The sequence below is a fragment of the Peromyscus eremicus genome, chromosome 9 (genome assembly GCF_949786415.1).
Source record: "Peromyscus eremicus chromosome 9, PerEre_H2_v1, whole genome shotgun sequence".
NCBI classification, from domain to species: Eukaryota; Metazoa; Chordata; class Mammalia; order Rodentia; family Cricetidae; genus Peromyscus; species Peromyscus eremicus.
In genome coordinates, this window is record NC_081425.1 from 65,403,136 (window position 1) to 65,423,739 (window position 20,604).

At 42.6% G+C, this 20,604-nt stretch overlaps 1 protein-coding gene across 2 annotated transcripts; it reads left to right on the forward strand.

Moving 5' to 3' along the window:
• Positions 1-462: 462 nt before the first annotated feature.
• On the forward strand, positions 463-19,591 carry Zmym5 (zinc finger MYM-type containing 5). Of its 2 annotated transcripts, XM_059273578.1 has the most exons (8): positions 463-573; positions 1,073-1,128; positions 7,472-7,933; positions 8,148-8,238; positions 9,425-9,710; positions 11,083-11,245; positions 12,152-12,358; positions 18,366-19,591. In XM_059273578.1, the coding sequence occupies exons 3-8, from the start codon at positions 7,550-7,552 to the stop codon at positions 19,107-19,109; spliced, it is 1,875 nt and encodes a 624-aa protein (XP_059129561.1). In that variant the 5' UTR covers positions 463-573; positions 1,073-1,128; positions 7,472-7,549; the 3' UTR covers positions 19,110-19,591. The 2 variants fall into 2 exon arrangements, with proteins under 2 accessions (XP_059129561.1, XP_059129562.1); XM_059273579.1 differs by lacking the exons at positions 463-573; positions 1,073-1,128 and adding an exon at positions 1,604-1,856.
• Positions 19,592-20,604: the final 1,013 nt, after the last annotated feature.

Sequence of the window (20,604 nt, forward strand, 5' to 3'; positions counted from 1 at the left end):
CCGGGCTCCGCCGCGCCGCCGCCTCCTCTGCCTCCTCCTCCCCAGCGCTAAAGCCGGGACTGGACCGAGCGGAGTTGTGCGTGTCGCCGAAGGGGGGTGGGCCGGGGAGGGAGGTTCGTTCCGCGGAGCTGCAGCCAGAACCCCGGGTGAGGCTTATCCCCGCTGTCTTTCCTGTCGAGGGCCGCGGAGAGTGGGGGTGGCTGAGAGCCGCGCAGCCTCGGGAGGAGGAGGCGGAGGCGGGTGAGGGCAGCTGGTCGGTGTCGCCGCTGCTGCGTCGGGGCCTCGGGGTGCGCTGGGGTCCGCGCCTATGTTCCGGCAGCTTCAGGTGCTGCCCGAAGGCTGAGGGAGCGCGGGCGCGGCCGGGTGGGCTGTGTGAGGCGGACGCCGGCGCGGGGGGCGCGGGGGACGCAGTGCGCGCGGGGGGCGGCTACCCGAGGTCGCGGGAGGTCTCGGGGTGTTTTCTGTACTGCGAGCGGGTGGGCGGGGCGGGTGAGGGGCCCGTTGGCCCTCCCGCCTGGTGGCTGCACCCCCATCCTCTCTGCCCGACCGAGACCCCAAGTTTTCGGTGGTGAGGTGGGCTCTTAAGGCCTGCTGCGTTTTCTCTTTTGCTCTTCTCCACCGCGCTGTGCAGCTTCTAGTCTTACGGGGGTTAATTTCTTATGGCTGACTTAGTGCCTGTCGCTGGCTACAGAGGCGTAGGTAGGAACCTTAAGTCCCAGCAAGTGCTTGCGGCAAATGGGACCAGTTATTGAACCGCTTTCTCCTTCGTGGCACTTTAGTGGTGGCGGTGACGCAGAGTGGGCTTTGGAGAAATAGGAATCCCTTGCTGGCTTTGAGGACCTATTTATCATTTTGCTACTCCTAATTCTGAATCTGGAAGGAGTAGACTGAGCTTGGTCTGCTGTAGTTTTTAATAATTGATTTCCTGTTTATTTGGGGTTAGGTTGCTAGAAAAGCTTGGGAATGAATTCACCTTGGTTAACTTCCTCTCTCGTGTTCAGGGTTGATGCTACCTCCTCGCTATTGGTGCCAAAGGGTTTTTGTTTTGTTTTGTTTTTTACTCTTATTCTAGGACCTTCAAGCCAGTCTGGTGAAGCATTTGGCAGAAATAAGGAAAGCATCTCCATTGTGAGTAATTTTTGCGTAGCTTTGCTGTTTAAACTTACTAGGATAGACTGTGTTCTATATGAGGTTTGCTTTGTTATTATGTAGAAAAGTTGCTGCTTGAGTGGTCTCTGCCGGGAAAGCTGAGCCTGTGGAATCGGGGGAAGACACACCTGTGGGTAGCACTAACACTGCTGTTTTCTAGCATTCCTAAATGGGACTAAGCTCCAATTCATTAAAATGCTGTGCACTTAACGTTTTTGCCCTCCTTTCCAATAGATACTTCTTTCTGTTGTATTTTTTTAAACTACTAATAATTATTTAAAGTAAGTTTTAAAATAAATGCCTAAATAATTACCGAAAAATGTTTTAAGATTGAGGAAGAGCGAATTACAGGTTTTTCAGTTTTTGAAAGGTTTTATTTTTACATGCATAGGTGTTTTGCTGCCTGTATGTCTGTGTGCCACTTGGCTGCAGTGTTCAAGGAAACCAGAAGAGGGCAGTGGATCCTTCGGAACTAGACAGCAGGTTGTGAGCTGCCCCTGAGATGTAGGGACTTAAACCCTGATTCCTTGGAAGAACAGCCAGCTCTCTTAACCACTGAGCCATCTCTCCAGCCTCTGTGATTTCTTATATAGTACTTCTTAGACATATCTTTTTTATTTTTTAAAAATACTTAAGAGTATGTGTTGTCTTTGTGTTCTTGAGGAAGCCAGAAGAAAGTATTGGATCCGCTGGAGCTGGAGTTACAGGTATTTGTGAGTGGGATCAGTTGGACACTGGAATCAGAACTCTTTGTCCTCTGAAAGAGCAGTAAATGCTCTTAACTGCTGAGCCATCTCTCCAGCCCCCCTCAGATGTACCCTTTTAAAGTTAGGACCATGTCAGATCGTAGAATTCTCTGTCTAGCTTTTAAGAATGGAGATTGAACCGGATGTAGTGGCAAAGGCCTTTAATCCTGCACTCATGAGGCAGAGGCAGGAGGATCTATGAGTTTGATGGCAGCCTGGTCTACAGATCAAGTTCCAGAACAGCCAGGGCTACACAGAAACCCTGTCAGGAGGGGGTGTTAGGGGAGTAGGGAAGGAGATTGGGGAGCTGGAGAGATGGCTCAGCAGTTAAAATCACTTGATAATCTTTCAGGGGTCTGGGTTTGAGTCCTGGCACTCAGCAGTCTCTAACTCCAATTCTAGGGGATTTGATGCCTCTTCTGACCACCTCCTGAATACACAGTGAGCTGGCACCAGGCGCACACACACACAAAATTAAATAAACATTTAAAAAAAAAAATCATACACTTTAAAACAGTGGTTTCTGTCAGGTTGTGGTGGCACACACCTTTAATCCTAGCATTTGGGAGGCAGAGGCAGGTGAATCTCTGAGTTAGAGTCCAGCCTGGTCTATGGAGCAAGTGCCAGCACAGCCAGGGCCACACAGAGAGACCCTGTCTCAAAAGAACAGTGGTTTTGATAGAGGTTTGCCAAAGGTGGTGTGACCCACACATTGCTACTGCTTTTAAAAGTTCAAAGCATTGGGCTAGAGAAATGGCTCCAGCCATTAAGAAGATTTGCACTTGAATCCTAGCACCCACCTAGTGGGGGATCTGATGCCCTCTTCTGATCCCCAAGCACACTAGACATTCATGTGGTACATGCATACAAGCAAAATACTCAAACATTGAATAACTCAAAAAAAATTTTTTTTCAAGTTCAAAGTCTCTTTAAAATAGCCAACATCTCTTTAAAAATAGAAAATCTGGTGGCTGAAGAGTGGTTAAGAGCAGTTTGGTGGCTAGTGAGATGACTTAGTGGTTAAGAACACTGGCTGCTCTTCCAGAGAACCTGAGTTCAATTCCCAGCACTCACATGACAGTTTACAACTCTCTGTAACTCCAGTTATAGGGGATCTGACACCCTTACACACAGACATACATGTATGCAAAAACACCAATGTATATATGATAAAAATAAATAATTTTTAAAAAAAAGTAAGGGATCAGTCGGGCGGCGGCGGCGGCGGCGGTGGCGCACACCTTTAATCCCAGCACTCGGGAGGCAGAGCTAGGCGGATCTCTGAGTTCCAGGCCAGCCTGGTCTACAGAGCAAGATCCAGGAAAGGCGCAGAGAAACCCTGTCTCAAAAAACCAAAAAAAAAAAAAAAAAAAAAAAAAAAGTAAGGGATTGGGCATTTAGCTCAGTGATAGAGTTCTACCTAGCAAGGCCCTGGGTTCAGTCCTCAGCTGTGGGGGTAGGGGGAGAGGAGAAGTAGTAGGTTCAGTTTCCGGCACTCACATGGTGGCTCAGAACTGTTTGTAACTTCAGTTCCAGGGAACTGGGCACCAGGCATGTGGGCAAAACACCCATATACGTAAAATAATATATTTTTTTAATATTTAAAATTAAAAGTCCACCAAGTTTCTCAACTGAGTATTCCTACAAATAAAATTTAGTCACATGTTTATTATTCCAAGACAGAAGAATCAGGCACAGATCAAAGCAAAACCAGAATTTGACAGTGTAAATACAAATAGTTTAGTCTGACACCTGGGATTTGACTCATGATCTGTGGGGCTCCAGAGAACTTTGCACAGTTTGACTTCTCCGGCTCTGCTATCTGCACATACAAGGACTCAAGCCAGCTCCGCTTCACACCTGCATCTGTCTTGTTATCTCACAGTCCTGGCCTCTCCAATATGCTGGGGTCTTTACTGCAGCTAAGGCTAAGTCTTCATCGGTGTCCCTCCTGGGTTCTCTTCAGGGATCTTTAACCTGCCTCATCAGCTTCTCTCTGTGACCCCTTGACTCCTGCAGAGTCCATGCTGTCATTATCTCGAGTACTTTTACATATTACCAAGTTCAGCTGTCAGTGTAAGATAGCCTTGACACCTCTGAATCACAGCTTGTGTGTGCTGACCCTGAGGAAATACTTCACAGATTTCTTTTCTTGTTTGTATTTTGGAGGCAGTGTTTCTCTGTATAGCCCTGGCTGTCCTGGAACTCTCTGCAGACCAAGCTGGGCTCGATATCAGAGATCCGCCCACCTCTGCCTCTCAAGTGCCCCAAAGGTGTGCACCACATACTTTCCAGATTTCATCTCAGTGATGCTGGTCTCTTGTTAATCACAGCCAATTTGTCAGCCCCTGCTGACAAGAAGCTACAGATTGAAATATGTCATGAGAATGGCACTGTCAGTCTTTGCTTCCCTCTGAAACTACAAGTCAGGGTTCTGTCAGTTGCATTTTTCCTCACACTTTATCTTAAATTTTACAGTCCATCATAAGGGAGTTGGGGCAGGAACCTAAAGGCAGAAACTGAAGGTACTTGCTTAATTGCTTCCCATTCACATCTGACTGTCTTCTGTAACCCAAGACCACCTGCCCCTGGGGTGGTACCACCCACATTGGGCTGAGCCTTCCTACATTATTAAGCAACCAGGGAAATGCCCCACAGGCTTGCCTACATAGGCCAAATCTGATGGAGGATGTTTACCAATTTTGTTATTTAAAAAAAAAAATCTTTTCATAGAAAAGCACCACATAACAAAATTAAACCAACCGAAAGTCTAAAGCACTCAATGAAAACTTACTGTTGAATGAAATGAGGACATGACTGCCCCAAGGTGTGGTTGAGGAGAGGTTTTTATTGTAGATATGAGAAGAGTGTAGCCAGAGGCATCTGGAATACTCCAGAGCAGGGAGAGAGTAGTAGACTGAACATGGCCAGTAGAATGGACCGGACCATGGGGTTGGAAGGGAGCAAGAGGGCATGTGGCCAAAATGGCAAGGTTATATAGTAGTAAAACCTGGTAGGGGGTGGAGTGTGGAGACCCATGAGGTAGAGTTTAGGGTGGGGGTCACAGGTACCCAGGTACTGAGAGCCTGAGGTCTACAGACATTTTAGTATGTACCACTTGTTAACCCTTTGTCCAGAGTTTCTTTTGGACCTGACAAGTTGAGATTGTAAAATTTGAAATAGTTGCCTATCCATTATACATTCAGAGAACTTTTGGAGGATTTTTTCATTTTATGGGTGTTTTGGTTTTTTTTTTTTTTTTTTTTTTTTTTTTTTTTTTTTTTTTTTTTTTTTGAGAGACAAGGTCTCTTTCTCTTTTTTTTTTTTTTAAGATTTATTATGTATACAGTGTCTGCCTGCACTCCAGAAGAGGGCACCAGATCTCATTACAGATGGTTGTGAGCCACCATGTGGTTGCTGTGAATTGAACTCGGGACCTCTGGAAGAACAGCCAGTGCTCTTAACCTCTGAACCATCTCCCCAGCCCCGAGACAAGGTCTCTTTATCTAGAGAGACCTGGCCGTCCTGGAACTTGCTAAGTCAGTGGTTCTCAATCTTCCTAATGCTACGACTCATTTCTTTTTCTTTCTTTCTTTCTTTCTTTTTTTTTTTTTTTTTTTTTTTTTTTTTTTTTTTTTTTTTTTTGTTGGTTTGTTTTGAGATGGCATCTCTAGTCCTGAAGCTCTCGATGTAGATCAGGCTGGCCTTGAACTCACAGAGACCATTTGCCTCTGCCTCCTGAGTGCTGGGATCAAAGAAGTGCACCACCACACCTATCTCTGACTCATTTTTTAATGGCAATTTTCATTAGAGTTTTCCTTTTTAGCCTTTTAAAATATATATTATCATTTATCTATAGCCAAGTAGCGTATTAATTGAAAAAATATTACCATTTATAGGTAAAACTTAATTGTTGCAAAAATAAAATCAGAGAACTTTAACCCATCAAGATTTAAAATGTCTAGGGCTGGAGATATAGCTCAGTTGTATAGCACTTACCTAGCGGGTGTAAGGTCCTAACCTGAGTCTTGGAATATACCAAGCTAAAATCTTGTTTTATGTCAATTTTGTTTACAATCTAGAAAACTTAATTCAATGAGATGTATAAACTTGCTCAATGTAACATAACTAAGTGGTCAAATAGTAACTTTTCTGTTTGGAACAGTATTGAATGGTTTTATGTCAACTTGACACAAACTAGAGCCATCAGTTAGTAGGGAACCTCAATAAAGGAAATGTCTCCAAGAGGGGTGGTAGTGGTGCACCCCTTTAATCCCAGCACTCAGGAGGCAGAGGCAGACGGATCTCTGCGAGTTCAATGCCAGCCTGGTCTACAGAGCATGTTCCAGGACAGTCAGTGCTACACAGTGAAAAACAAAAAAAAGAACTTTGTTGAACAGAAGGACTTAAGCTTCCTCACGGGGGAAAAACAAGAAAAATTCTAAGAAAATTTCATTGTAGTATTGGGAGAAGAAAATGGACAGCACGAGAGAACTAGGAATTGCAGTATTAGACTAGTCATAAGAGCATCTGGTATGATAATTATGTAAGGACCCTGAGTTGGTATTTAATGGAATTTTATTGTTTGGTTTGGTTTTGGTTTCAGTTTTTTTGAGACAGGGTCTTTGTTTAGCTCTGACTGTCCTGGAACTTGCTATGTAGAGCAGGCTGGCCTAAACTCGGAGATTCTCTTGACTCCGCCTCTGCCTCTGCCTCTGCCTCTGAAGTGCTCAGCACTGGCTGCTCTTTGAGAGGTCCTGATCAATTCCCAGCAACCACATGGTGGATCAACCAACCTTCTATAATAGGTTCTGATGCCCTCTTCTGGTCTGCAGGTATACATGCAGAGCACTCATATATAAAAAATACAACTAAATAAAATTAGAAAAAGAAAGAAACATTTTTTAAAAGAGGTGTGTGCTACCTTGTGTGTCTGATAAATGTATATTCAAGTTTATCTTGTGTATCTTGTGTGGACATTGGAAGTTGTGGATGCAGGTGTTTGTGGAGTCTAGCAGAAGGTGTCAGATCCCCTGGAGCTGGAGTTACATGCAGTTGTGAGCCTCTTGATATGAATGCTGGAAACTGAACTCAGGTCTTAAATAAGAGGAGCAATAGACACTCCTAACTACCAAGTAATCTCTCCAACCTAAATTTTGTTATTTTAAATTTAAAGAAAGCTTAGGCTTTTTTGTTTGTTTGTTTGTTTGTTTTTTGTTTTTTGAGACAGGTTTCTCTGTGTTGTTTTGGTGCCTGTCCTGAATCTTGCTCTGTAGACCAGGCTGGCCTCGAACTCACAGAGATCCGCCTGGCTCTGCTTCCCTCGTGCTGGGATTAAAGGCGTGCGCCACCACCGCCCGGCGAGCTTAGGCTGTTTTCGTTGTGAGTGGAGAGTAGCATAAAATGAGCACAATTACAACTATCAAATTATATAATTTCCATCAAACTCCACAGAGAAGTAGAATTTAACATAGTGCTTAACAGGAAACAGAATGAGAATCCCATGAGTGGTTTAAAATTTTATCAGTGCTGTTGCTTCAGTAAAACTGAAATATCCTCTTCTCTGTCTCTTACAGATTCTTTGTTGTGGATAAATAATTCGGTGAGAAGATTGGTTAGCTGTATGGACTCGTGCTTTACTAGGCTGTTCGGCCATGGCAGCTCATCTCACAGATGTGGATTCTTCAGTCAGTGCATCTAGAAACTCACCTGTGGAAGATGATGATGTTGTGTTCGTTGAATCAATACAGCCTCCAGCTTGTGCTCCAGCAATAGCTGAGGAAAGAAACTTTGTATTTGCATCTTCAAACCATGAAAATCCACAAGGAAATTATTCCACAATTCCTCCTCCTTTAAAAGATTTGACTTCTCAGAAGGGAAGTATATCTGAAACAATTGTTATTGAGGATGAAGAGGACACAGAAACAGATGGAGGGGAGGAGAAAAATTCTACCAAGTTTACTGAATGGGGACCTCCTGGAAACAAAAATAGTACCAAAAATGTGGATTTCTTCATTTCCAGTCTATCAGGAAGTAAGGTAAATTCAGGAGTGGGTATTAATGGTATCACTACAGAATTGACTGTAATAATACTAACGTTAACAACTTTAAAAGTAGGTGTAAGACCCGAATGCTAGGTGAGATAGGAACTTAATGATTGATTGTACATCACTGTAGAGTACCAACTTGGGATATGTCAGTCAAGGATGTAGTGTTAATGTACAAACATTCACCTCATCTTTAACTTCACAGACCAAGACTGGAGTAGGACCTTTTAATCCTGGTAGGATGGATGTAGCAGACACACTTCACAGTGGAAGATTTGCAGCACATTACAATCCTGGTAAGCAGTAAGTTGTATTGTTTGCTTTGTATTAAGTACATTGAGGTTTCTGTGTCAGTCTGTACGCACGTGCCTGGAGGCTGGAGCTCTCTTCCTCTATTGGTCTCTGTCTTGTTTTTTGAAATAGTTTTTTTTTTTTTTTTTTTTTTTTACTGACATTGAAGCTCACTCAGCTAGATTCGTTAGCTGGCAAGCCCCAGGGACCTTTTCTGTCTTCCCAACACTGGGATTATAAATGCATGCTCTTTGTTTTTTATCTGTCTAATCCTGGCCATCCTGGAACTCGCTCTAAGGCCCAGACTGGCCTCAAACTCACAGAGACCTTTTTTTTTTTTCCTATTTTAACCTTAAAAAGAAAACGTCTTTAAGGTTCTCACTCTGTAATCATGGCTGCCCTGAGACTCATTATGTAGATCGGGCTGGCCTCAGACTCACAGAGATCCTCCTGTCTTTGTCTCCTGAGTGCAGGGGTCAAAGGTATGTGCCACCATTACTGGTTTAACTTTAAAAACAAAATCTAGATTACATACATTAAGAGTGTGTGTGTGTGTGTGTGTGTTACAGCTTGTGTAGTGGACAGGAGGACAATTTGCAGGGGTCAGTTCTCTCCTACCGTGTAGGGTCTAAGGAGCCTGCTCAGGTTGTCTGGTGTGGCTACAAGTGATGTCACCACTATGCCATCTCAGTAGCCTGCCATTTGTTTACGTTGTTCTCTTTTCCAGTTGTTTGTTTTGTTTAGTTTCACATGGATACTGGAGATCACACTCGGTCTTCAGGACTGCACAGTGTGGGAGAAGAAGCATTTTACTCGATAGGCCATCTCCTCAGCTCCCATAGCTGTTCTTTCTAGAACTCATATCTGTTACATTCTATATAATTGATTGGCTTTCATATTAAGATAATGTTACTTACTACTTTTGAAGTCTTTTGTATCTGCAATTTGGAGAGGGAAATTTTTTTTTTAATCAAAAATGATTTATGTCCTATTTGTTTTTAGGGCTCAATCAATGACTTTTTTTTTGGTTTTGGTTTTTCGAGACAGGGTTTCTCTGTGTAGCTTTGGAGCCTGTCCTAGATCTCACTCTATAGACCAGGCTGGCCTCTTAAAGTCTTCTTAAATTCAAACGTGTCCTAATATGTATTTTTATTTATTCCATGACTTTTCCTTATGTGTTTCATTTTTAAGATTCTTGGATCTCCCAGTCAGCATCATTTCCTCGTAACCAGAAACAACAAGGGGTGGATTCTTTATCACCAGTGGCCTCACTTCCTAAACAGATATTCCAGCCTTCTGCCCAACAACAACCCACTAAACCAGTTAAAGTCACTTGTGCAAACTGCAAAAAACCTCTACAAAAGGGGCAGACAGCTTATCAACGAAAAGGATCAGCTCACCTCTTTTGTTCAACCACCTGCCTTTCTTCTTTCTCTCACAAACCTGCTCCAAAGACACCGAATGTGACATGTAAAAAGTAAGCAGACCTCAACATTTCTCCCGTGGTTTAATGGTCCAGTATAAATAAATCCTCTGGATATAACTGTAAGCTAGACTTGTGGTAGAACTTACACTGTAGTATATTGTAGTTTTAACAGAAGAATGTACAGAAGTATAGTGTCCTCTCAGGTGCTCTGTTTGTCTTTCCCTTTTTACGTGCGGGCTTTGTTTGTTTTGATCTTCCTGTGTGTGTGTGTGTGTGTGTGTGTGTGTGTGTGTGTGTGTACACACACACGTGTACGTGTACGCGCACACATTCAGAGAATAACCCACTGAAGTTGGTCCTTTGCTTCTACAGTGTGGGTTCCAGGGATCAAACCTAGGTCATCCAGCTTGATAGTGCCCTTTCTTTTTGGACCATCTCTCCAGGCCCACTACCAACATTTTTTTCATTTTTACTTTTATGGGGCTGGAGAGATGCCTCACTGCTTTAAGCACCAGCTGCTCTTGGTTTTTCCAGCACCCAGGTTAACTGCAGTTAACTACAGTCCCAGGAAATCCGATGCCCTCTCCTGGCCCCTGTGGGTATTGCATTGATGTGGTAAACAGACATACATGCAGGCAAAATAACCCGTACACACAAAATAAAAATAAAGGGAAAAAAATTGTGTGTGTGTTTGTGTGTAGGTACATGTGAGTGCAGGTGACCCAAAGCTCAGAGGTGCTGCATCACCCTTTAGCTGGGGTAAAAAGGTGATACCGAGCTGCCTCACACAGGCGAGGCACCAAGCTCGGGTTCTCTGTAAGAGCAGTAAATGCAGCAAAGAGCCATCTGTTTAGCACCATTGGTTTTGTGTTTTCCAACCAGTGTTTTTTTAAAGGATTTATTTATGTGTGATTGTTTTGCCTGTGTTTGTGTAAGTATACTCTGTGCCCTCAAAGGCCTGAATAGGAAGCTGGGTTCACTGGAGTTGGCATTATGGACAGTTGTAAGCCACCGTGTTTGTGCTAGGAACCAACGCTGGGTCCTCTGCAAGCACTGCAGCCAGTGCTCTTTTGGGAGGGGGTTTTTCGAGACAGGGTTCCTGTGTGTCCCTGGTTATCCTGAAACTTGCTCTATAGACCAGGCTGGCCTCAAACTCACAGAGAACTACCTGGCTCTGCCTGAGTGCTGGAATCAAAGGTGTGCTCCACCACCGCCCAGTGCAGCCTGTGCCCTTAACCACTAAGCCATCTCTCTAGCCCCAACTACTAGTATTTTTAATCCTAGAATGCTAGGAACTTTAGTGCATTACTAATGTTCCAAAAGAGTTTTCACTTGTATTATTTAGGAAATAGTGGAAGTAAAGCTGAGAGTGGATTTTAAAGTACAGTGATCTTAAGAAGTTCCTTTTTCCCTTGTGTTCCAGAGATTCTCCTATGAAGACAACAACCATTATTCCTCCAGTGGAGTTAAGCAAGTCCTTACCAGAATTCTGTAATGCATCTCTGTCTCCCAATGAACACTACCAGAGTCTCAGAAAAGAAGCTTTTACTAAGTCAAGATGTATAATGTGTAATAAATTAGGAGAGGTCTGGCTCTTTATACTGCTACTATTTAGACTCCTAGGAATAATGCTGAATTTTAAGTACCAGTGTAAGCTCTGTATCCACATAATGTCCATATTCTAAATTGGCAGGTTGGAAGAACTACTAAGATGTTAGAATTCTCTTTATTAAAAAGATTTACTGGGTGGTGGTGGTGGTGGTGGTGGTGGTGGTGGTGGTGGTGCAGGTGCATGCCTTTAATCCCAGCACTTGGGAGGCAGAGGCAGGTGGATCTCAATGAGTTTGAGGCCAGCCTGGTTTACAGAGTTCCAGGACAGGCAGGGCTACATAGAGAAACCCTGTCTCAAAAAAAAAAATTTATTGCTGAGTCGGTGGTGCATACCTTTAATCCTAGTAGGGACAGGCAAATCTCTTAATTTGAGACCAACCTGGTCTGCATATAGTGAGTTCCAGGACAGCCAAGGCTGTATAACAGCGAGACCTCTCTCCCAACCCTCAAACAATTTTTATATAGAGATAGATATACCCCAATTTCGTGGTGTAAAAAATACGTCTGTTTCTGTGGAATTAGTTGTAATAATTCAGTAATTTCAAGACAATGAAGGAAGCAACAGATCCTATAAGAATGTGTGGGACAAATAGTTTGATCATGTTCAAGAGGAAGAAATAGACATTATTCAGGCAGTCCTTTGTTTTACTTCGTCCTCAGTAACTAAATGTGATACCAATAACTTTGGGGACATTCAAATCAAAGACAAATTTATTTCAGTTACATCTTTAGAACCACCTCACTGCTAGACACACAGACAGCATTCTAAGTATGGATAATGATTCCCTTCATCCGCCTCCTGAATATCGTAAGGAAGGATCCAAGTACTGTAGGGCAGTAAATTATCTAATACTGTCTTAAGAAATTTTGTTTTCTTTTAGGTTCGCCATGAAATCAGTGTTAACAATATAACACATAAACTTTGTAGTAATAATTGCTTTAATGAATACAGATTGACTAATGGTCTAATAATGAACTGCTGTGAACAGTGTAGCAAGTATATGCCCAAGAATACTGGACACAAGGTCCTGATTACAGGTCAGCAAAAGAGATTCTGCTGCCAGAATTGTGTCAATGAATATAAAGAGGTAATGTATTGTTTCATTTGTTTCTCTGCTGTTATTTTATGTACATGGGTGTTCTGCCTGCATGTTTGTCTGTGTATCACATCCTTGATGCCCTCAGAGGCCAGAAAAGAATTGGGTCCTCTGGAACTGGAGTTACAGACAGATGTGAGCCATCATGTGAGTTCTAGGAATCAAACCTAGATCCTCTGGAAGAGCAGCCAGTGCTCTTAACTGCTTAAGTAATTTCTCCAGCCCCTAATTCTTTTTTTTACTTGTGTGTACATGTGTTTGTGTGATGCAAGTGCTTGTAAGTGAAGGAGGACAACCTGGGGTGTCTGTCCTTGCCTTGTACCTTGTTAGAGACATGATCTCATTATTTAATGTGTACACCAGGCTACCTGGCCTTCAAGTTTCTGGTGAGTCTTGATGCCATCTCCCATTGTGCTACAGGAGCACTCAGATTCACTCATGGTATACCACCATGCTGAGCTTCTAAGTTTTAATACTTGTGATGAGGGTGCATACCTTTAATCCCAGCACTAGGGAGGCCCAACAGGTGGATCTCTGTGAGATGGAGGCCACTTTCTTCTACCTAGCAAGTTAGACCATACAAAGCAAGACCTTGTCTCAGATATTATTAATTTTTTTCTTTAACAATTTCTTAAATGAATATAATGCATATATGTAATATCTTTTCATTACTCTCATTCCCTTATTTCCACCTTATCAGCATTCCCTGCCCCTCCAAATTCCTTTCCTACATTCATGTTCGTATTAACTTTTCTGTTACCGTGATGAAACACCATGACTAAGGCAACTTACAGGAAAAAGGGCTTACTTGGGGTTCACTATTCCAGAGGGATAATAGTTCATGATGGTAAAGTGGAGGCAGCTGCAGCAGTAGCTGAGTGCTCACATCTGATTCACAAACAGGAAGCTGAGAGAAGACACTGGAAATGGCAGGAGTATTAAAACCTCAAAGCCAAGCCTTCTTGCAGTGGTGTACTTCCTCTAGCAGGGCCATACCTCTTAATTGGACCCCAAACAGCCACCAACTAGGGACAACTATTCACATGCTCGAGACTTAGAGTGGATATCTCATTCAAACCACCACAGTACCTTTGTTTTCTAACTCACTGAGGGTTTTTTTTTTTTTTGTTTTTTTGTTTTTTGTTTTTCGAGACAGGGTTTCTCTGGGTAGCTTTGCACCTTTCCTGGCACTCACTTGGTAGCCCAGGCTGGCCTCGAACTCAAAGAGATCCGCCTGGCTCTGCCTCCCAAGTGCTGGGATTAAAGGCATGAGCCACCACCGCCCGGCTTAACTCACTGAGTTTAACTAGGGCTGCCTTTGTAACCATGTATCTGGAACAGGACACCCAATGTTGTTCTATGACTGCACATGCTCAAGAGAGCGTGCATCTACATACATATGTGCACATGTAAAAAATATACACCATATATAAACACATGTAAAAAATAACATGAGATTTGCACATAGGGTATTAATTGAAGAGAAGAAAGATGGGGAAATACATGTAATCAAAATAGGCCGCAGCTGTGTATCCAGATCTTGACTCGTTTCAAAGTATCAGTAGCAGGTCTTCAGAGAAGAGCAGAAGAGAAACCTTAGTGATGTATTAACATTTTAAGAAAAAACAGAGCTTGGGATATCTCAGGAGCAGAGGACTTCCCTGGTATACACACAGTCCTAGGTTAAGTCCCTGATGGCACCTCCAACAACAACATAAAATTTTAATATTGTCATTAGTTGCTTATCACTGAATAATGTGTAGAGTCATAAAATATAAAGCTATTCTTCTTTTAATAGGGAGCTGGAAAGTGGCTCAGTGGTTAAGAGTACTTGCTACTTTTCCAGAGGACTCAAGTTCAATTCCCAGCACCCATGTCAGGTGGATCACTATCTCCTGTAACTCCAGCACCAAGAGAGCTGACATCTTGCACTACCCCAAACCCCATAAACAAAAACAAAAATTTTAAGAAAATACTTGTTACATATACGAAATGCTTAGTTATTCTAGTGTACGGGTGATGTATGTGTGTGAGTGCAGGCAAACACCATGACCCATGGGCACAGGTCAGAGGTCACTTTGTGAAGTCAGTTCCAGGGGTTAACTCAGGTCATCATGCTCACACAGCAACTGCATTTACTGGCTGTGAAATTTCAGTGGCCCCAAAATCTAAATATACTCTTGATGTAAGCCAGGGATTTGGGGAATGTTTCTTACTGCCAGTGCCTTAGGGGTGCTGTCGGCATCTACTGGATAGATGCTAGGTATGCTCTTCAACATCCTGTTTGTACGTGACAGTCCCCAAGGCATCCTGTGATTGACATGTTGCTGGGTGATGTGAATGTGAATCTGTGAGAGGAAAGAAAGCTAAACTCCCATCTTCCTTATTGAGAAGTCTTGATACAGGTCTTGGTAAATGCCTTTAAAATTCCAGCACTCAGAAGGCAAAGGAAGGTGGCTCTTAGTGAGTTCAAAGCCAGCCTAGTTTGCATAGTGAGTTCCAGGACAGCCAGGGCTTTGTAGATTAGACCCTCTCTCAAAAAAGGGGCAACGAAACAAGTCACTTGACGATTCTTAAATTAGGAAAAATAATAATTGATAATCCAACATTTGTAAATAGATTGGTATGTAGCTTGTAAGTGCTTACCTATTGTACATAAAGTACCTCATAAACACTGGCATGTCGGGACATTCCTATATTCCTGGCACTCAGGAGGTAGAAACTGGAGGATCAGAAGTCCAGGGTCAGGCCAGAGAGATGGCTCAGTGGATAAAGGCACTTGCCACCAATTCTGACAACTTGAGTTCAGTCCCATAGCCCACATGGGAGACAACTGAATCATCTCTGTACACTCATCTACCCCAAATAAGAAAAGTCAGCCTTGGCTATGGAACAAATTTGGGGCCAGCTTTGGCTACATGAAAATCTGTTTTAAGAGCTCAGCAGTAGTTGTTCATGCCTTTAATCCCAGCACTTGAGAGGTAGAGGTAGGGGGATCTCCGAGTTCAGGACAGCCAGGGCTACACAGAGAAACTCTTATCTCAAAAAGAAAAAGGAAAATCTTTTAAAATGTCTTCCTTGTCTGCCATAATAAAATACTATTCTGCCATATATAGTGCAGGGAAGAAGAGTCAGTTTTGAGGCCAACCTGGCATTTAGAGAGACCCTGTTTAAAAATTTAGTAAGTAAATGGCGCTTTTCAATGTTTAAGATTTTTGTTTTTTAGATACATTTATTTTTATTTTGTGTATATGAGTGTTGCCTATATGTATGTATGTGTACCATGTTCATGCCTGGTGCCCTTGGAGGTCAAAAGAGGTCATTGGATTCCTGGAACTGGAATTGCAGACAGTTGTGAGCCACCATGTTGGTGCTGGGAATCAAACACCAGGTCCTCTGAAAGAACAGTGAGTGCTCTTAAGTACTGAATCCTCTCCCAAGCCCTCAAATGTTGTTTTGTTTTTAATTGTGTGTGTGTGTGTGTGTGTGTGTGTGTGTGTGTGTGTGATTGTGTGCGTGTGATTGCAGTTCCCCACGGAGGTCAGAGGAAGACATCAGATTCCCTGGAGCTTGAGTTCCCTGCATTAGTGCGCCAGCTGTATAACATCGGTGCTGGGAACAGAACTTAGGTCCTCTTCAAAAGCAATACACACTATTATGCTGAGTGACTACTTGTTTTGGTTTTTGAGACAGGGTCGCTAGTCCAGGCTGGCTTCAAACTAGCTGTATTGCTGGGGATATTTCTGATCTGCCAGTATCTCCACCATCCCAGAATTACAGGCATCTGTCACCACACCTCATTTATGTGATGCTAAATATCAAACCCAGAGCTTTGTAAGTGCTCGGTAATCATTCTATAAAATAAACACAGCCTCAGCACATGAAGGAAGGAAAACGGTGTTTTAAGTCCTCACTTAAATCCACAAGTACTTTTTTCTATAATGGATTTGAAAAGTAATTATAAAATAAAGTGCCATGTGTGGTCATGGTGGCACACCTTTAATCCTAGCACTTGGGATGTCTGTGAGTTTGAGGTGAGCTGGAACTACACAGTGATACCCCTCTCAAAAACACATCAATAGGGCCAGGCATAGTGCACATGCCTTTAATTCAGCACTCTGAAGGCAGAGGCAGGTGGATCTCTGAGCTCAAGGCCAGCCTGGTTACAAAGAGAGTTCCAGGACAGCCAAGGCTGTTATACAGAATAACCCTGTCTCTAAAAAAAAAAAAAAAAAAAAAAAATAGCGGGGTGGGAGTGGTAGTGGCGCATGCCTTTAATCCTAGCACTCAGGAGGCAGAGGCAGGCAGATCTCTGTGGGTTTGAGGCCAGCCTGGGCTACAGAGTGAGTTCCATGAAAGACACAGAGCTATTCAGAGAAACCCTGTCTCGAAAAACCAAATAAGTAAATAAATGAAGATTACTGGAGAGTGTATTGGGAATTATGAAATGGAGATCTTTGTTACATGTGTGTACTTCTGTACATGTGTAAAAAGGATTACGGCACTTTTACAATTAAAACTAATTGCTTTTGAGGGGCTGGGGAGGTGGCTCAGAGGTTTAGAGTACTTGTTCTTGCAGAGGAACCAGATTTGATTCCTAGCACCCATATGTTGGGTCACAACCATCCATGTTTCCAGTTCTAAGGGATCCGATTCTGGCCTCTATGGGTACCAGGCATGCACATATTCATACATGGAGGCAAAATACTCTATGAAAAAAAGAAAGAAGAGTTGGGAGTGCTGGACATGTTTAATCACGGCAGAGGCAGGCAGATCACTACAAGTTGGAGGCCCTCCTGATATACATAGATTGAAGACAGCCAGACCACATAGTGACATCCTGCCTTGGAGGGGGGGGCACACATATAAAATAATTTATTTGTTGAGACAGGGTTTCTTCGTGTAGCACTGCCTGTCCTGGAACTCGCTCTCTAGACCAGGCTGGTCTTGAACTCGGATCTGCCTGTCTCTGCCTCCCTGCGTGCTGGGATTAAAGGCATGCACCACCATGCCCAACTTTAGAGCCATTTTCTTAATTGAGGTTCCTTCCTCTCAGGTTACTTTAGCTTGTGTTAAGTTGGCATAAAACTAGCTAGCACACTGGCTTGCCTCTTTTTTTTTTTTAAGATTTATTTATTATGTATACAGTGTTCTGCCTGCATGTATGCCTAAAGGGTAGAAGAGGACGCCAGATCTCATTATAGATGGTTGTGAGCCACCATGTGGTTGCTGGGAATTGAACTCAGGACCTCTGGAATAGCAGCCAGTGCTCTTTAACAGCTGAGCTATTTCTCAGCCCCCTCTTTTTTTGTTTTGTTTTGTTTTTATTTGTTTAGAAAAAGTCTTACTGTGTATCTCTAGCTGGCCTGGAATTCTGTGTGAACCAAACCAAGCTGACAATTGCCTGCCTCTGCTCCTAAGTGCTGAGATTTAAGGTGTTTACTGTCTTTACCAGTTTATACTTCGTTTCTTGGTTTGTTTGTTTGTTTTGTTTTCTGAGACATGGTTTCTCTGTGTAGCCCTGCCTGTCCTGGAAACCACTTTGTAGACCATGCTGGCCTTTAACTGGAGATCCACCTACCTCTGCCTCATGAGTGCTGGGATTAAAGGTGTGCGCCACCACTGCCCAGCTTTATACTTAGTTTTTTATTGTTACTTGAATTTATCTCATTGAATGGTTGTGTGAACATGACATTTATCTTAGCTATATACCTTGTCTGTATGGATCATATGTGTACAATGTCAGATGAACTGCCAAACTGCTTTCACAATTCAATGCACATTGTTAAATTTTCACCAGAGCTTTAGCGAAAGTCCTGTGTCACTATCTAATCACTGTCAGAGTATGAGTACTTTGCTTCATGTATGTATGCACACTTAGTGCATTCCTTGGTATGCCTTATTTCTTTGATAGCTAACAGTGAGCCATTGCCTGGTCTTATTTCTGTTATTTCAGTTTTTAAATGACAGTAAAATTGTAATCTCTATTTCTTGACAGATAATGGAAAAAAGATCAAAATTATCACTTTTACAAAACAGAAAAAGGAATGCTACCAGAGAAGAAAATGAAAGAAAATTACTTGAATCAAGCACACTTTCAGAAAAAATAGAAATACCAGAAAAAAAGGGAAAGAGCTCAGAGGTAATAAAAGTTGCAGCAGAATGTAGCCTAGATGCATCACGGAAGGAGCAGCATGGGAACTTGCCTCCTGAGACAGCCATGCCTGATACATTGCAAGAGCAACCGGGAGACAGACGCTCAGAAGATCCTGCTGTGTCAGCTGTACTGTCTTCAGATCCAGGCTCATGGCCCCGAATTTTGAATATGAAACAGCGTGATAGTCTTGTCAAAAATGATCCACCTCAACTAAGAAATTTCAATTTTCCAAAAGACAACACAGGGAGGAAGTTTTCGGAAGCGTACTACACACGGATTCTTCCGAGCGGGGAGAAGACCACCAGATCCTGGCTTCTCTACTCAGCCTCCAAAGACTCGGTGTTTTGTCTGTATTGCAGACTCTTTGGAGAAGGGAAGAATCAACTGAAAAATGAGAATGGGTGCAAAGATTGGCAGCATCTGTCACATATTCTCGGGAAACATGAGGAAAGTGAAATGCACATTAACAACAGTGTTAAGTATTCCAAATTAAAATCTAACTTGAATGGTAAAACTGATGAAGCTGATATAGAGCGTAGATTTTATGAGGATGGGGAAAATGGTGTGCTCCTGTTGTACACATAATGTCCTGTCTGCTCTAGACATCGCAGTGTCTGCATTACACAGAAAAGTTTTGTACCAGGAGACAGTACCATTACATTGTGGCACTCTTAAGTGGAGGAACTTACAGGAGTTCGTTACCACTACGTCTAATAGCAAATAAATAGTAAAAATATTCCTGTTTCAAATTGAAAAGCCATTGGAGTGAATAATGTTCTTGCAGATTTTATTAAAGGCAGTTTGAGTTCTATCACTATGGGCATTCTCGCCTTATAAAGTTGTTCTTAGAGGACTTCCACTTAATGGCCTGAGGGCCAGAAAAGACAAGATACATTATAGAACAAGCATTTTTTTTAACATTGTTAAAAATATATTCAGGTTGGGCAGGGTTGGCATACCCCTTTTAACCCAGCTCTCAGGAGACAGAGGCAGGTGGGTCTCTGTGAGTTCAAGGCCAGCCTGGTCTACAGAGTGAGTTCCAGGACAGCCAGGGATACAAAAAAAAATCCCTGTCTTGATAAACCAAAAAAGAAAATATATTCAAACAGCTTAAGAACTGAATAGGATCAGAAGCTACAGCTGTTTGCTATTAAACCAAATTCTTGTGTTTTCTTTCTTTAAAACATTTTTTCTATTTGCACAAATCAGTTCATTTGTTACAGTAAATAAAGGTATTTTGAATTTTATTGGCTTTTTATTTTTGTTTTCAATTTAATGTGTAAATGTTTTAGCTTTTCTTCAATAAGAATTTTAATTATTAAGACTATATTGCTATTTTTCTGTTAGTATGACTATAAGAGACATTAAAAACGGTGGTGGTGGCACACGCCTTTAATCTCAGCACTTGGGAGGCAGAGACAGATGGATCTGAGTTCAAGGCCAGCCTGGTCTACAGAGCAAGTTCAGGACAGCTAAGGCTACACAGTGAAACCTGTCTCAAAACAAAAAGAAAGAAAGAAAAAAAAATGTGTGTGTTTGTGTGTATTTAACTTTCAGTGTTGTACTTTTCCCTGTGAAAGTATAATCAATGTGTGAAATTTGAGAAACTATGAATCTAAACAAAATTTTTTCAGACTTAATTCACTGTGTTTTTTCCTTGTTTGTATAAAAATCCTTATGTGGTAGCCACAGCTGGAGCTTGGGGCAGAGACTCTGGTGTGGGTTTTCACAAGATGGTCAATGAATATCTCCTGATAAGGAGACTTGGTGAATGAACAGTCTCTTTCCAGAGGTTGGGGGTAGGTCTTGGAGAGGGCATCAAAGGTGGCCTTGCAAAGTTGCCCAAGGTGGCAGTACAGCCCCTGGCTGAATTTAGACAGTCAATACCAGCCAGTAGCAGCAGCTTCTTGGGCACAGGAACAGAGATAATGCTAGTGCCTGTGGGGGCAGGGATGAGACATACCAGCATGGAGCCGCAGCAGCCGATTGCCTTGCATGGAACAGTGTGGGGCTTGAAAATCTTGTTCCCACCATAGTCTCTCTGCACAGGGACAGTGGAAGGCTTGGCCGAGATGATGGC

Bases quoted from the DNA above. Each gene is read 5' to 3' on its own strand.
- Zmym5 (XM_059273578.1), top strand. From the start codon at position 7,550: ATGGCAGCTCATCTCACAGATGTGGATTCTTCAGTCAGTGCATCTAGA. The intron at 8,239-9,424 runs GTAAGCAGTAAG...TTCATTTTTAAG, and splicing joins TGCAGCACATTACAATCCTG to ATTCTTGGATCTCCCAGTCA. The intron at 9,711-11,082 runs GTAAGCAGACCT...CTTGTGTTCCAG, and splicing joins CCGAATGTGACATGTAAAAA to AGATTCTCCTATGAAGACAA.